The sequence below is a fragment of the Diplotaxodon limnothrissa genome, linkage group LG3 (assembly GCF_057381915.1).
Source record: "Diplotaxodon limnothrissa isolate DT_005_m linkage group LG3, D_limnothrissa_male_GT1.1, whole genome shotgun sequence".
Lineage (NCBI taxonomy): Eukaryota > Metazoa > Chordata > Actinopteri > Cichliformes > Cichlidae > Diplotaxodon > Diplotaxodon limnothrissa.
Genome location: NC_140598.1, coordinates 26253826 through 26268164, shown reverse-complemented (window position 1 = coordinate 26268164; position 14339 = coordinate 26253826). Strand labels below are relative to the sequence as shown.

The following is a 14339-nucleotide window of genomic DNA, read 5'->3' as shown; positions in this document are numbered from 1 at the left end:
GTACAACACATAGATAGAAAAAAAATCAATGACAGTAAAAGGATCACCAGTGTGTGGATAGCAAATTTCCCACATGTGGGACTAGTAAAGGTTTATCTAATCTAATCAGAAGGTTAGAGTCACTAACAGGTGAGATTTTACTGTTTATCTCACCTGGTCTTGGAATAACTGGGAGTTGCTGGAATAAAGCCCGTCTGTCCCTGATCAGCCTGCTGCACATCATTCTTTATAATAGAGTAGATCTGCACATTTTTTTCTCCATCTGACTGCACAATGTAAATAGATCTAAATCTAAAGATATGAAAAGGATCACAGATATGTACACATCCAGGTCTGTAAGACATCCTTGTAACTAACTGATTAGCATTGTCTGGCTTCATCGATAAAGATAACTGGGTATCTCTATTGTAATGAAAATAGGTTTTCAATGCCTAAAGGAAGTGTGTATAACATAAAGCATATTGGCTGGAGCACAAAACCCTGTAATTAATTAGTTACTAGTTACTTCTTCAAAAAAGTAACTAATTGAGTTAGTCATTGGGTTAAAATATTCTTAAAGCAACTAGTTACCAAGAAAAATAACTATTGTGTTTGTTTTTTACTGTTATTTTTCCAATTTGACATACTGTATTAAAGTAAAACTGCATTGCTCGCGTGCTGGTTTGGCCTATCAACACAATTTAAAACTTGGTGTGTAGTTTGAAGTCAACACTTTTAACACAAAATTGGAGACTCAGGGTTGACTTGGGTTGATGTAGCATCTTGTTGCTATGTCATCTTAAATTGGTCATGTGATTGGTTTACCATGGCTACTATGTTCCTCAGCCAATCAGCAGCACTCATGTGCACTCGCGTTACTTTTAACGCTGTTATTCCCATCACCCTCTGACTACAGAGGGTAACAGTGAGCAGTGGTGCACAGGAGCAACTAGAACATAGGTGTCAAACTCTGGCCCGCGGGCCAAATTTGGCCTAATTACATTTGGCCCGCGAAGCCATACAAAATTACTGACTACGATGACCTGGATGACTGAGAACCTTCACAGACATACAAAAAAAAAGAAATACAAAATTACCATTAGAGCTGGCCTGCCAGTATTATACAGTGCATGTACTGCTAATACTACAATTCCCAGAATGCTCTGTTGGTGTTTTGGCATGTCAACTGCCAAGTGGGCTCATTTTGACCCCATCTTCCAACGATAACAGCAATCCAAAGAAGTATTTTCTTCTAGAAGTAAAGTAAAGTAAATAAAGTTCTTATTATTAAAGTTGTCATTGTAATTTTGAGCAAAAACCCTCTAGGCCAGGGGTGGGCAATCTCAGTCAACGAGGGCCGGTGTCCCTGCAGGTTTTAGATCTCACCTTGGGTCAACACACCTGAATCACATGATTAGTTTGTTACCAGGCCTCTGGAGAACTGCAGGACATGTTGAGGAGCTAATTTAGCCATTTCACTCAGCTGTGTTGGTTCGAGGACACATCTAAAACCTGCAGGGACACTGGCACTCGTGAAATGAGATTGCCCACCCTTGCTCTAGGCCAGGGGTCACCAACCTTTTTGAAAGTGAGAGCTACTTCTTGGGTACCGATTAATGTGAAGGGCTACCAGTTTGACACACACTTCTCAAATAACAAATTTCCTCAGTTTAACTTAATTATGTGTTATCATTAATAATTAATGATATTCATCTATGTACGGACACTAATTATGTTAATTATTTTTCACCATAATTATAAAGAATGCAATTAGGAAACAAGGTAGGAAACATAAATATCAATATGCAACGCTTTATTTCTATATATCTCTGCAAGTATTTACATTTTGAAGTGATCACTTCTACAACATTTTCACTTACCACTAACAAATTTTAACAAATCATGCACTGTTACATACATTATTTTTGTATGTATGTAACATACAAAAAAATCAACTTTCGAATTTTACAGAACTTTTCACCAAATTGGCAGCATTTTAAAGCAAATTGTCACATGTTACACTTAACAAACACATTTGTTTTTCAATAATTAAATTCAACTTTGACATGACACTGTAATGTTGCCACTGAGAACATCTAATATGGCTTTCTTTGTCTGTTAGTGGGAAACCTGGCATTGCATGCTGTTCACCAGTGTGTTGTAATCTGGGGTATAACTTGACACTGCAACTCTGAGTGAGTCTTGCAGATGTGCATCGGAGAGGCGTGTTCTGTGTTTGTTCTTGATGAAGTTCATGTCAGAAAAGGCTGATTCACAAAGATAGGTTGAACCAAACAGGCTGGCAACCTTCATAGCTGCTGTGCACACACCACTGTACTTTTCTGTGTGAACAAGGCACCAAAAGTTTGGTGCACCCAGATAGGCTTTGAGGTGGACGTCATTTTGCAATGTTACAATTTCGATTTCCACCTGTCCAGCATCCAAGCTGAACATTGAACTTAGTTGCTCAGCAATGCATGTTGTGTCCACATTCATGAAAGGATTGGAAACAAATGAGACACATGGCTCAAGCTGATCAAGGTCACAAAACCTGTTCTCAAACTCTTGACCAAGTCGGTTTATGACTTGAGTGTACTTTTCTGCAACTTTGTCAAAAGTCTCAGATGCAGAAGCATTGTCTTTCAGCACCATCTGCACAGAGGGAAAGTGCAGCACCTTTTTTCTCTGTAAATGCACAGAGAAAATGTTCATCTGGGCTTTAAATCCATTTAAAGCACTTATCATGTCAGCAACAGTCTTACCTTTGCCTTGCAGCTCACAGTTCAAATGGTTCAGTTTCCCAGTAATGTCTGTTAAAAACGCAAGGTCAAGTGTCCACTCAGTGTCCTCCAGCAGAGATGTGTCTTCCCCTTTGGATTGCATGAACTCCTTGATTTCACCCAAAAGTGACAAAAAACGAAGCAAAATCCGTCCCCTGCTGAGCCATCGGATTTCCGTATGTAGTAGCAGGTCACCATATTCAGCTGACAGCTCCTCCAATAGCACCTTGAATGTTCTGTGCTGTTTAGCTCTGGAGCGGATGCTGTTTATGATCTTCACGACGGGAGTCATGACGTGCTCGAAGCCGATCACCTTTGCGCATAACGCCTGCTGGTGAATGATGCAGTGGTAATGCATGAAGTTTGGGAACTCTGTGTCACCTTTACAGTGAGCGATGAATCCCGTATGTCGGCCGATCATAGCAGGAGCCCCGTCGGTAGTCACTGATACCAGCTTTTCCAACGGTACCTTTTTCTTCGCGAAAAACTCCTTCACCGCGTTATAGATGTCAACTCCCTTCGTTGTTGTCTTTAGCGGCAGTAGTGTCAGAAGTTCTTCTTTTGTGGAGAAACCATCAAATACCATCCGGATAAAGACCATCAGCTGTGCTGTACTGCTGCTGTCGACGGACTCGTCACACTGGATGCTAAACCAACTGCACTTTGCCAGATCCTGATCCAACTGATCGGCCAAGTTCCCGGACATAGCCGACACTCTTCTAACAATTGTAGTTGCCCCCAGCTGGACATCAGAGAGAGTGGAGATTACATCGTTTCCATATTTCTCGTCTTTAAGCACAGTTTTTGCAATTATCATCATTGCTTCTTTGAAATACTCCCCGTCTAAAAATGCCTTCTTTTTCTTAATCATGAAATGTGTAGCTCTAAATGAGGCTTCGGTTGCTTTTTGAGAGTTTTTCACCGGTCTCGTGAAAAAAGACTGCTGTTTGCTCAAACCTGCCTTTAATTCGCGGGCCTTTTCCGCTCGCAGTGTGCTGCCCTTTGGGTAGTTAGCATGGTAGCTTGTGTGACACGTTCGGAAATGTCTCTCCACGTTGTGCCGCTTTGCCGTTGCCACAGTTGCCCCGCAAATGAGACACACGCATGAATCTTTCACAGTGGTAAAAAAGAACTCTTCCTCCCATTCACTGTGAAAATTATATGTTTTCTTCCTTTTTTCCGCCATGTTTTCCTCATCTCCTCACCTTTGCCTTTGCTGGTCTTCACGGCAACTGTTTCCGTGGAGACCAGCTAGCACTAAATATTAGATCATGATCTAATATTTAATAATAAACATTTTTTTATATATTATCTCTAACAAATTAACGCCAATGCAATTGTGATTAAAAAAAATAGCAAGAAAAAATAAAAATAGATGCAGCTTACTGGTAAGTTGTTATGGTGAGCTATTTTTAGAACAGGCCCGCGGGCGACTCATGTGGTCCTTGCGGGCGACCTGGTGCCCGCGGGCACCGTGTTGGTGACCCCTGCTCTAGGCTCTATGCTGGCCATTTGGGCACCCCTGTTGCTCTGCACAGCCAGCAACCTGCCTGGTTCTCCACATAATCATGATCCAATCTCCTCCATCTCAGCAGCATTCAGTCCTGCAGTGATTATCTAACATCTAACTACAGTCCCAGATATATTTGTCTACTGGTCACATCTAGCTAGTTATGGTGCATGTTATAGCAGCCTAAAACGCAGCAGATATTCAGCTTTAAACTGATTTCTTTGTGACATTAGAAGTTTGACATCTTGAGTCAGGCTGGCTTAGCTTAGTTTAGCATAAAGACCAAGTAACTTTTAACTCTTTTCAAAGTTAAAGAGTAGCTGTACCTCTGGATGTCTTTGATCTGACGAGTGCAGTACAAAGTAACACATTTCACCACAGGGGACAAAGAAAACATGTTCTCACAACAAGCAATCCAAAGAAGTATTTTCTTAGCCAAACCAAAAAACATGGCTTCTAACTGTAGGTAAGTAGAACCAACATGGTGGCTTATTCAGCAATGACAAGCTGCATCTTGTCTAATCATTCTTTGTGTATCTGTAACAGTGACACATTCTAATAACTTGATTTAGAATAAATAAAAACTTGTCCTTAACCACATACTGTAAGCTTTACATGAGTGGCTGGTGAATGTAAAATGGAATTTCTTACGTGTCATGCCATGTTTTAGGTCTTTCAAGTATCGGGGATTTTCACTATTTTTGGGCACCAAATCTTTTAATTCTTCTGAAGTACAATAAAAAAGTTAGTTAACTAAAGCTGTTTCATTGTGTTTCAGTTCTAATTTAACAGAATTACTTTTGACTGAGTTTCTAACTTTTTGACTCCTAATATTAAATATTAATTAATATTTAATATTTAATTAATATTAAGTGATTATAAATGGAGGTTTTAATCTAAACACTCATGAATCTTATCAGCTGCTAAACCACGGACCTTCTTAATATCATCATATTTAAGCAACACATTTCCAGTGGGGAAACACTGGCCCTTGAAACAACTGAATTTCTGTCAAAAGTTATGCCAACTATTTGACCTACAGTAATTATTATAGATTTTTCTTTAACGTCTGGATCTGTTCTTCTTTTAAAAATAGAAAACCTAGATGCTGCTGTTCAAGGAAGATTTGACTGGACCATGTTCTGTATCTCCATTGCTAAGTTGGCTGTTCCCTTGGAGGCTTTGAGACCTTGGAATAACTCAAGACACAGTGGAAAGATAATTTCTCTGGGAGAGATTATGTCTCTCAGCTGTCTTGGCAAGTCATTGGAATTCCCTTACAAGAGTTAAAGAAGATATCTCAGGAGGGAGAGGTCTGGGCATCTTTGCAGCCCAAACTAAGATGAACAGGAGAAAATCGATGGATGCAAATAAATGGTTGCATGGTAGAAGAGATGGGATGGGACTTTTTGCCCAGATTGTTTAATACAATCTTGGGGTAAGAGGATGCCTGAAAAATGAAGAAGTCTACTGGTACTGAGTTTCAAGAACAAGGCTGATGTACAGAGCTGCAGTAATGACAGAGGGATAAAATTGATAAGCCACACCATGAAGCAACATGAAAGAGTTGTTGAAGGTAGGTTAAGTAAAGAGGTGATGATCAGTGAGCAGCAAAATGGCATTGGAGGCAAAGTTAAAGAGGCAAGGCTGGGAGAATTTGGACATGTGCTGAGGAGGAGTGGGGGTTATGTTGGACAAAGGATGTTGAAGATGGAGCTGCCAGGCAGAAGGAAAGAAGAAAGACAACAGAAAAGGTTAACAGATGTATTGCAAAGTGTTGGTGTGACAGAGGAGGATAGGGCTGTGGTGAGATGAAGTCAGATGATCCACTGTGGTGACCGCTGTACGAGATCATTTTAAATAAATCATATTTCTACTGACACAGAGATTGGAATATACCTGTTAATAAATTATGCTTCTCTTTTGAAACAGTCCTGTGTTTAAATGACTGAAGGTGAATCTTTTTAACAGGAAACAGGAAAATGGACAACTGCAAAGCTGTTTGCTTCTGTTAACCAAAGCAAACAAAACACACAGTCCAGCACACCAATAACAATGGTCAACACACAACTTTAAAGAAAAACACTATAATCTGATTAGGATGATGACACAGTTAAATTGTAAAGTATGAAAGTAACTCTATCAAACTAATAACTGTGATTTCAGGGTTAAGCTTAAATATAACATCTGTAAAAAAGTGTTTTCTGTTTACACTCAGTTGTACACTTCTGATCATCTCTCACATGTTCCATGATGTTTTCAGATAAATCAATCATAATCATAGACAGAACCAAACTAAAACCAAACTTATAGCGACTAAAACCAAGTAAGCCTCTTGGAAAGGTAAATAGCAGAGAACATGTCCTCATAGTGATAAAGCCAGATTCCAAAAATATTTGGAACAACAAATACTCAGCAGTTATACATGTTCCATCTATGGGGCAGATAGTCTAAGCTCCAGTCTACATGAAACGAGGAATAACTTGAAATGGAAGATGAAAGCTGTATGATAGAATTACCACTAACCTCTTAATAAAAAGATGACTTTGTTCCAAAACAAGGTTTAAAAACAAGTTTGACCTTACATAAATATATATCTATTATGTCACAAGTTCCATTGCAATCCCAAATGCAATGACAATAAAGGCTTTAAACTGAATTGAAGAAATGTTAAATGGTCACTTGAGACTCCAAATGTGAGCCTCATTGCCTTTGATGTTAAGATGTCCAGGTTTACTGGCTCTTATAAAGTGGTTTTCTACTGTACTAGAGTAGAAAAGTAGCGTTGCTGTTGCCCGATGGGGTCAAAATGATCACCCTTTGGCAGTTGTATTGTTAAATGTATTACCTCCTGAGCTACAGCCACCTTTAAATGTCTTGACACATTCTCAGTCAGCCAGGTAAGGAAATCTCAGAAAGATTTTAAGTCTTGCCTGCTAAAATTGCATTAAGGCTTAAAGTTTGCATTATTAGGGGCGTGGCCTTTTTGAGTGGCAGGTGGGGCCATCTGTAGCTGCTAGCTTAGTCTTCAACTCAGCTCAGTATCCTTAAACTGAACCCCTGGGACTGGAGCCATGACCATGACTGGAAATGACCACCTAATGCTGTTTCACTTTGCCATGCAAAGTACTTTGACACTCTGGAGAAGGCCTTTCCTCTGTATCATTGTTGTTGCCATTTGCATGTGAGAGCTTAGATTGTGGGGAAGATTAAAGATGAACAAAGGGTGGTGGGAGAACAGTGAAGTGAGGATACACAGTGTAGAATAGAATAGAATAGAATTCAACTTTATTGTCATTGCACATGCACAGGTACAGGGCAACGAAATGCAGTTTGCATCCATCCAGAAGTGCTTTAGTGATATAGATATATTGCAATAAATATTAGCAATAATATAGATATGTGAGTATATTACAGAAATGGGTCTATTATGGTATGTTATAATGTACACGGTATGAAGTATGTTGTGAATATTCTATAACTATAAGTATGTACAGGCTGTAGTGAGTACAAGCTATGTACAGGCTATGAACAGGATATAAATATGAAAAACTATACAGAATATGAAATAAACAACTTTACAGAAATCTGAGATATACAGCTATACAGAAATGGGAACTATGCAAGTTGTAAACAGTTGTAGGATTAAAGATTATCGAATGTACAGAATGATTATTTACACAGAGCTATACAGTAGTGCAGTTAAGATAAGTGAGATATAATTCCTACAGAGGCTATATAAAGTGCTAGTGGTTGTGAGTGGTGGTTCAGTCAAGGTTCAAGGTTCAAGGTACTTTATTTGTCACATGCATAGTTATACAAGTATAACACACAGTGAAATGTAGTCTGACACGCTCCTCGACATGTGCAAAAATTGGGGGGGGGGGGGGGGGGGGGGTGTAGAGGAAGAACATTATATATATATATACATATACATATAGTATATACACTGGGTGAATGTGCAGTAGTAGCAGCAAGCAGGTGAATTCTGTACATTAATATGAATAGACATCTGACTATTTTACAGGATAGACAATATAAACATATTTAAAGTTAAAGGAATTGAAATGTACATTGTGCCTTGGTTTAGTGTCTGGAAGAGTCCTGTCTCAGTCAATTATAGATGATGTGAGCGGGCGGGTGTGTGTGTTTAGGGCACGGATGGCTTGGGGATAGAAGCTCCTCTTGAGTCTCTCTGTCCTTGCCCGGAAGATGCGGAACCTTCTACCTGATTGCAGAAGTTGGAACAGTTTGTTGCCAGGATGGGACGGGTCCTTCAGTATCTGCGCTGCTCTAGTCCGGCATCTCCTGGTGTAGGTGTCCTGAAGCGGGGGGAGAGCAATCCTGCAGCAGCGTTCTGCTGTACGGATCACTCTCTGGAGAGCTTTTTGGTCCTTCACACAGCTGTTCCCAAACCACGATGTCATGTTCTGTGTGAGGATGCTCTCCACAGCGCCTGTATAGAAAATTCTGAGGATCTTTGGAGAGACCCTGAACTTCCTCAGTTGTCGTAGGTGATACAGGCGCTGCCTAGCTTTTTTGGTCTGGACCTGAATGTGGGCAGCCCATGTCAGGTCTGAGGAGATGTGGACACCAAGATACATTAAGGACTGCACCCTCTCCACTGGAGCTCCATTGATGATAATGGGCTTGTAGTCTCTGTGCTGACCCCTTCTGAAGTCCACCACCAGCTCCTTGGTCTTGCTGACGTTCAGCTGGAGGTGGTTGTCCTGGCACCACGATGCCAGATTCTTCACTTCATCCATGTAGGCCGCCTCATCGTTGTTGGAGATGGCACCCAACACCACTGTGTCGTCAGCAAACTTCACAATGGTGTTGGAGCCATGGGTGGCCACACAGTCTGAAGTGTAGAGGGAGTAGAGCAGTGGCGAGAGGACACATCCCTGAGGTGCTCCTGTGTTGATGGTGATGCTGTTGGAGAAGCACCTGCCCACCCTCACCACCTGAGTTCTGCCAGTGAGGAAGTCCAACACCCATGCACACAGACGGCTGTTAAGACCCAGATCCCTCAGCTTTGTGAACAGTCTGCAGGGCACTATTGTGTTAAACGCTGAACTGTAATCAACAAACAGCATTCGCACATAGTTACCCTGTTTCTTGTCCACGTGGCTGAGAGTGGTGTGTAGGACGTGGGCGATGGCATCCTCTGTGGATCTGTTGGATCTGTAGGCGAACTGCAGCGGATCTGTGGTGTCTGGGATGGAGGAGGAGATGATGTTCTTCAGCAACCTCTCAAACACCTTCATTACTACCGAGGTCAGTGCAACTGGCCGGTAATCGTTCAGGGATGAGGGTTTGCTGTTCTTGGGGACAGGGATGATGGTGGATCTTTTGAAGCATGTGGGGACCACAGACTTCGCCAGGGACTCGTTGAAGATGTAAGTGAACACACCTGCTAGCTGGTCAGCACAGCAGCGCAGCAGACGGCCGGTGATGCCGTCTGGCCCCGCCGCTTTCCTTGTGTTCACTCTCCTCAGTGCCGCTCGGACGTCATGCTCCGCGATGCTGGTCACCGGTCTCTCGCTGATGACGTCACTGTCCTCGGTAGTCAGGCGGTAGATAGCATTAGCCGCCTGGCTAACCTCGAAACGGGCGTAGAACCGATTCAGCTCGTTGGTGAATGCAGAGTCGGCGTTGATCGGCGCAGTGTCCCTGGCTTTGTAGTCCGTAATGGTGCGTAGTCCATGCCACATACTCCGTGTGTCGCCCTGGTGGAAGCGGGACTCCACACGTTCCCGGTACCGGCGTTTGGCATCTCTCACCGCGCGCCGCACGCCGTATGAGGCCGCTTTGTAGGCGCTCATATCGCCAGTGGCGAGACCCGCGTTGTAGGAGGCGGTCCTGGCGTTTACTGCAGTGCGGATCGATCTGTCCATCCACGGTTTCTGGTTTGGGAATGTGGTGACTCTCGCAGTGGGGATAATCTCCTCCGCTAGCATATTGACGAAGCATACTGCTACTTCCGTAAACTCGTTGATGTCGACTGCGCATGCTCTGAACATGTCCCAGTCTACGTCGTTGAGTGCGTCCTGTAGCGTAGCTTCTGATTGGGCAGTCCACCGTTTTACCTCCCTCTTGGTCACGTCTTCCCTCCGTATGCTTTGTTTATACTGGGGAATGAGGAAGATGGCGTTGTGGTCAGACTTCCCAAAAGCCGGGTGTGAGACAGCTTTGTAGCCCTGCTTGTATGGCGTGTAGCAGTGATCCAAAATTCGATCCCCTCTCGTTGGACACGAGACATGCTGGTAAAAGTTTGGCATGACTTGTCTGAGGTTCGCTTTGTTAAAGTCTCCTGCTACAATGAGGGCTGCGCCCGGGTCCTTGTTTTGAAGCGAGCTCAGCACATCATGTAATTCGGACAAAGCCATACCTGTGTCTGCTTGGGGTGGGATGTAGACCGCCGTGGCGATGACTGAGGTGAACTCACGGGGCAGATAGAAAGAGCGGCACTTAATGCTCAGGAACTCCAGATGTGGCGAGCAGCCGCTGGAGACAGTAGAAATGCTCCTGGCATCACACCACTTTCTGTTTACCATGAAACACACTCCTCCACCTTTGGTTTTGTTCGACTCTGCCGTTCTGTCCGCGCGGAGCACAAAGAATGAATCCGACGGAGTTACAGCCTGGTCCGGCACGGTGGGGGTCAGCCATGTCTCCGTGAAGCACAGAATGTTGCAGTCCCTCATGTCACGTTGGAAGGTGACCCTTGCTCTTAGGTCATCGAGCTTGTTCTCCATGGATTGTACATTGGCCAGTAGGATACTGGGCAGTGGTGCGCGATGCGCCTGCTGTCTCAGTCTGTTCCTAATACCAGCGCGTTTTCCCCGGCGCTTCTTTGTTCTGCGCCTCGGATGAGCGGCCCGTCCTTTGTTGTTCTCCGCGCCGCGTAGAATCTCTGGCGGCCAGGAAGGGTCAGGTTTAAAAGTGTCCAAGATTAGATGTGCAACCTTGGCACCGATGTTTACAAGTGATCCGCTGTCGTATACTATAAGACTAGAGGATTTTGGGATGTAAACCAGAGCAAAAAATAGGTAAAAAACAAGAAAAGTGGATAGTCGGAGCGGAGCGGTCAGGAAGGCGTCTGGACGTGGCCGTGCCATCTTGGTATGTCCATGTTATTATTGTGTGTTTGAGGGTACAGTTGTCCATTGTGGGTGTGTGTATGTCCAGTCCATGAGTTTAACGTGGGTTAGATGTCAGGAGGCAGAGTTCAGGAGTCTGACAGCTGTGGGGAAGAAGCTGTTCCGGTACCTGGTGGTCTTAGTCCGGAGGCTCCTGTAGCGCCTCCCAGAGGGCAGGAGGGTGAAGAGTCCATGTGATGGGTGACTGGGGTCTTTGATGATTTTCCCAGCCCTTTTCAGACACCGCTTCCTGTAGATGTCCTTTATGGCAGGAAGTGGTGCTTTAATGATTCACATTAAACAAAATTGGTAATCTGATGTTGAGTGGCAGCATTGCTGCCTAAAATTAAGACAATATTAAAATGTTTTACTACGGGCGCACAATTATTTTTGTTCCAATTTGTACATTTAGTTTAAATGGAAACAATGACATGCCGGTGCTGCAACACCAAGCCTGTCTGGCATAGATACATCTGCTGCGCGGTGGAGCCCCTTGCCCTCTTAAAACATCTGATAATCTGCATCTGTTCTCATCAAAAGAGAAAGCTAGTTTAACACATTTCTAAAAATCATACCTTTATGAATTTCATTAGGTCGTGAGCAGCATCTGATGTGCTAATTAGGGCTGGGCCATATTATACCGTTCACGGTAAAACCGGTATAATGTTAGGCAACGATAGGAAAATGAAATATCGCGATAGAATATGAGTAAAACGCGCATGGGCAGTGCCTTTGTTTTCATACGCACATGGCCGATTGTTGAGTGAAACAGATGAACCAGAATTGGTTTGTAAAAATGGTGCAACTTCAGTGAACCTAGAACCATAACCTAACAGCCTCCACATGTTCTCACTGTAATTTCCCCTCATGAATGAATTTATGCTGCACTAATGTGAAATTTTGCAGGGAAATCAAACGCATTTCACTCGCAGTACTCGAGCTGACTTACCTTTGTTTGAATGACGACTTGTACGCGCTGACTCCACAGATAAGGTCCGAAAATATGTCAGGCTACATCAGTAGCGGTTGGTCTTCAGGGTTTCTACTCCACGGCCGTATTTCATACGGGTCCACATTTCCAATGCACGCTATTTTGTGCAAGTACCGCTGCTTCCCCTCTGAACGAAATCGGTCTCTATACAGTCCATTCTCTTTTGAGCTGCTTTTAAGCATCTTGTAATCGTCGTTCCAACACAGTGTGTTTGTTTTGATTCGTAGACCCTGAAAATGCATTGCGGCGTGACGTCAACTCCAAAGTCCTATTCATCACTCATCCTACGTGTGAAACCTGCTGTGAGGACAATTAAAGTGTGGCCAGAGGGGACAGACGCAGTGCTCCAGGACAGATTTAAAAACACAGACTGGAATATGTTCACCCACACAGACCTGGACCAGTACGCCTCATCTGTACTGGATTACATCTCCAAAACCACAGATAGTGTCACAACCCAGAAACGGATCACCATGTACCCCAACCAGAAGCCTTGGATGAACCGGGATGTTCGTCTCCTCCTGGAGGCCCGCAACAACACCGCCTTTAGGTCAGGAGATGCACACGCCTACAGCACAGCCAGGGCTAATCTAAAGAAGGGCATCAAAAAAGCCAAACACCATTACAAAAACAAGGTAGATTTTTATGCTCGTTTTGAGCGGGGGAACCCAACAACTACAACCAAAGCAGACATGACACCACCAACTTCATACTGTGTACATTATAACATACCATAATAGACCCATTTCTGTAATATACTCACATATCTATATTACTGCTAATATATATTTGTAATATATCTATATCATGGCTAAAGCACTTCTGGATGGATGCAAACTGCATTTCGTTGCCTTTTACCTGTGCATGTGCAATGACAATAAAGTTGAATTCTATTTTATTTTTTTCTATTCTATTCTATAAATGGCCACTAGAGGGAGATGTTGGACCTAAAATACTGACATTGATACAAGCAGATAATCAGTGACACTTCCGCAATTTCTTTTGGCATGATGAGCATGTGCTGTTCCTAATAAAATGGCTGTTTACTTGATTTCAAAAATATGAACAATGGACTCTTTGACTGTGGAGTTCAGTCCACTTTCTGACCAGGTTGTAATACTTCTACGATAAATTGTTTATTCCATAGTACACTGAACATATTTCACAAACACAATCAGCAGTAAAAAGTACTGCTATGCAAATCTTAAGTATTGTTAAGTAATGGACAAAGTCCTGGAAAATGAAAAATAAATCGCCAGAGTGTAAACAGTTCTTGAAATGTTCAAGTTAAAGTAACAGACTTTCTCATGCAAGAAAGAGTTAAAAAGTTAGTGGGGTTTGGCTAATTGATAGATTTAAATTGCTCGTAATTGTAAATGTGAGCGTGACTGGCTGTCTGTCTGTGTTGGCCCTGCGTCAGGCTGGCAACCTGTCCAGGCTGCACACTTCCCCTCGCCCAGTGGTAGCTGGGACAGGTTCCAGCCCCACCTCCTGTGGCCATGACAAGAATAAGTAGAAGAGGATGGATGGTGTTTTGGAAAATTTAACAATAACCTGCAACACACCCAGTGAGCTTGATTTGAAGTGGGTTTAATAAACAGACTGCAATGTGGAGAGAGCATCCCAGTGAAACACCAGCACCATCTCTGAACTGTGGCCACCGCCCTTACATCTTATGTACAGACAAAGAACATTCCACAAACGGTTACACGTTGGCCCCTCTCACATTGTTATGTTTTTAGCATCTCCCGTTACAATGGACTCAGTGTAGAGCTCTGTAGTGAACATGCATACAACTAAGTGAGAAAGTTAATAATGTGAAATAATTTAAATATGTGATTAATACAACAGAAAAGAAATCTGCTTCCACAATGGAAGGAAGATTTAAAGCTTCAAGGATCCAACTTGAAGCTTTAAATCTTCCTTCCAGGAAACGT

The 14339-nt window shown here is 42.9% G+C and overlaps 1 protein-coding gene across 1 annotated transcript; it reads right to left on the bottom strand.

Annotated features, from left to right (window-relative positions):
• Window positions 1-2599: 2599 nt before the first annotated feature.
• Window positions 2600-3576, bottom strand: LOC146635112 (general transcription factor II-I repeat domain-containing protein 2-like). The gene is made up of 2 exons (XM_085350031.1): window positions 2742-3576; window positions 2600-2631 (listed from the first exon to the last, which is right to left on the bottom strand). The coding sequence occupies exons 1-2, from the start codon at window positions 3574-3576 to the stop codon at window positions 2600-2602; spliced, it is 867 nt and encodes a 288-aa protein (XP_085206157.1).
• Window positions 3577-14339: the final 10763 nt, after the last annotated feature.

What these genes read in the sequence shown, in the direction of transcription:
- LOC146635112 (XM_085350031.1), bottom strand. Translation starts at nt 3,576, where the DNA reads ATGATAATTGCAAAAACTGTGCTTAAAGACGAGAAATATGGAAACGAT. An exon ending in CTGTGAGCTGCAAGGCAAAG is followed by an intron (nt 2,632 to 2,741) that starts GTAAGACTGTTG and finishes CCCTCTGTGCAG; the next exon opens with ATGGTGCTGAAAGACAATGC.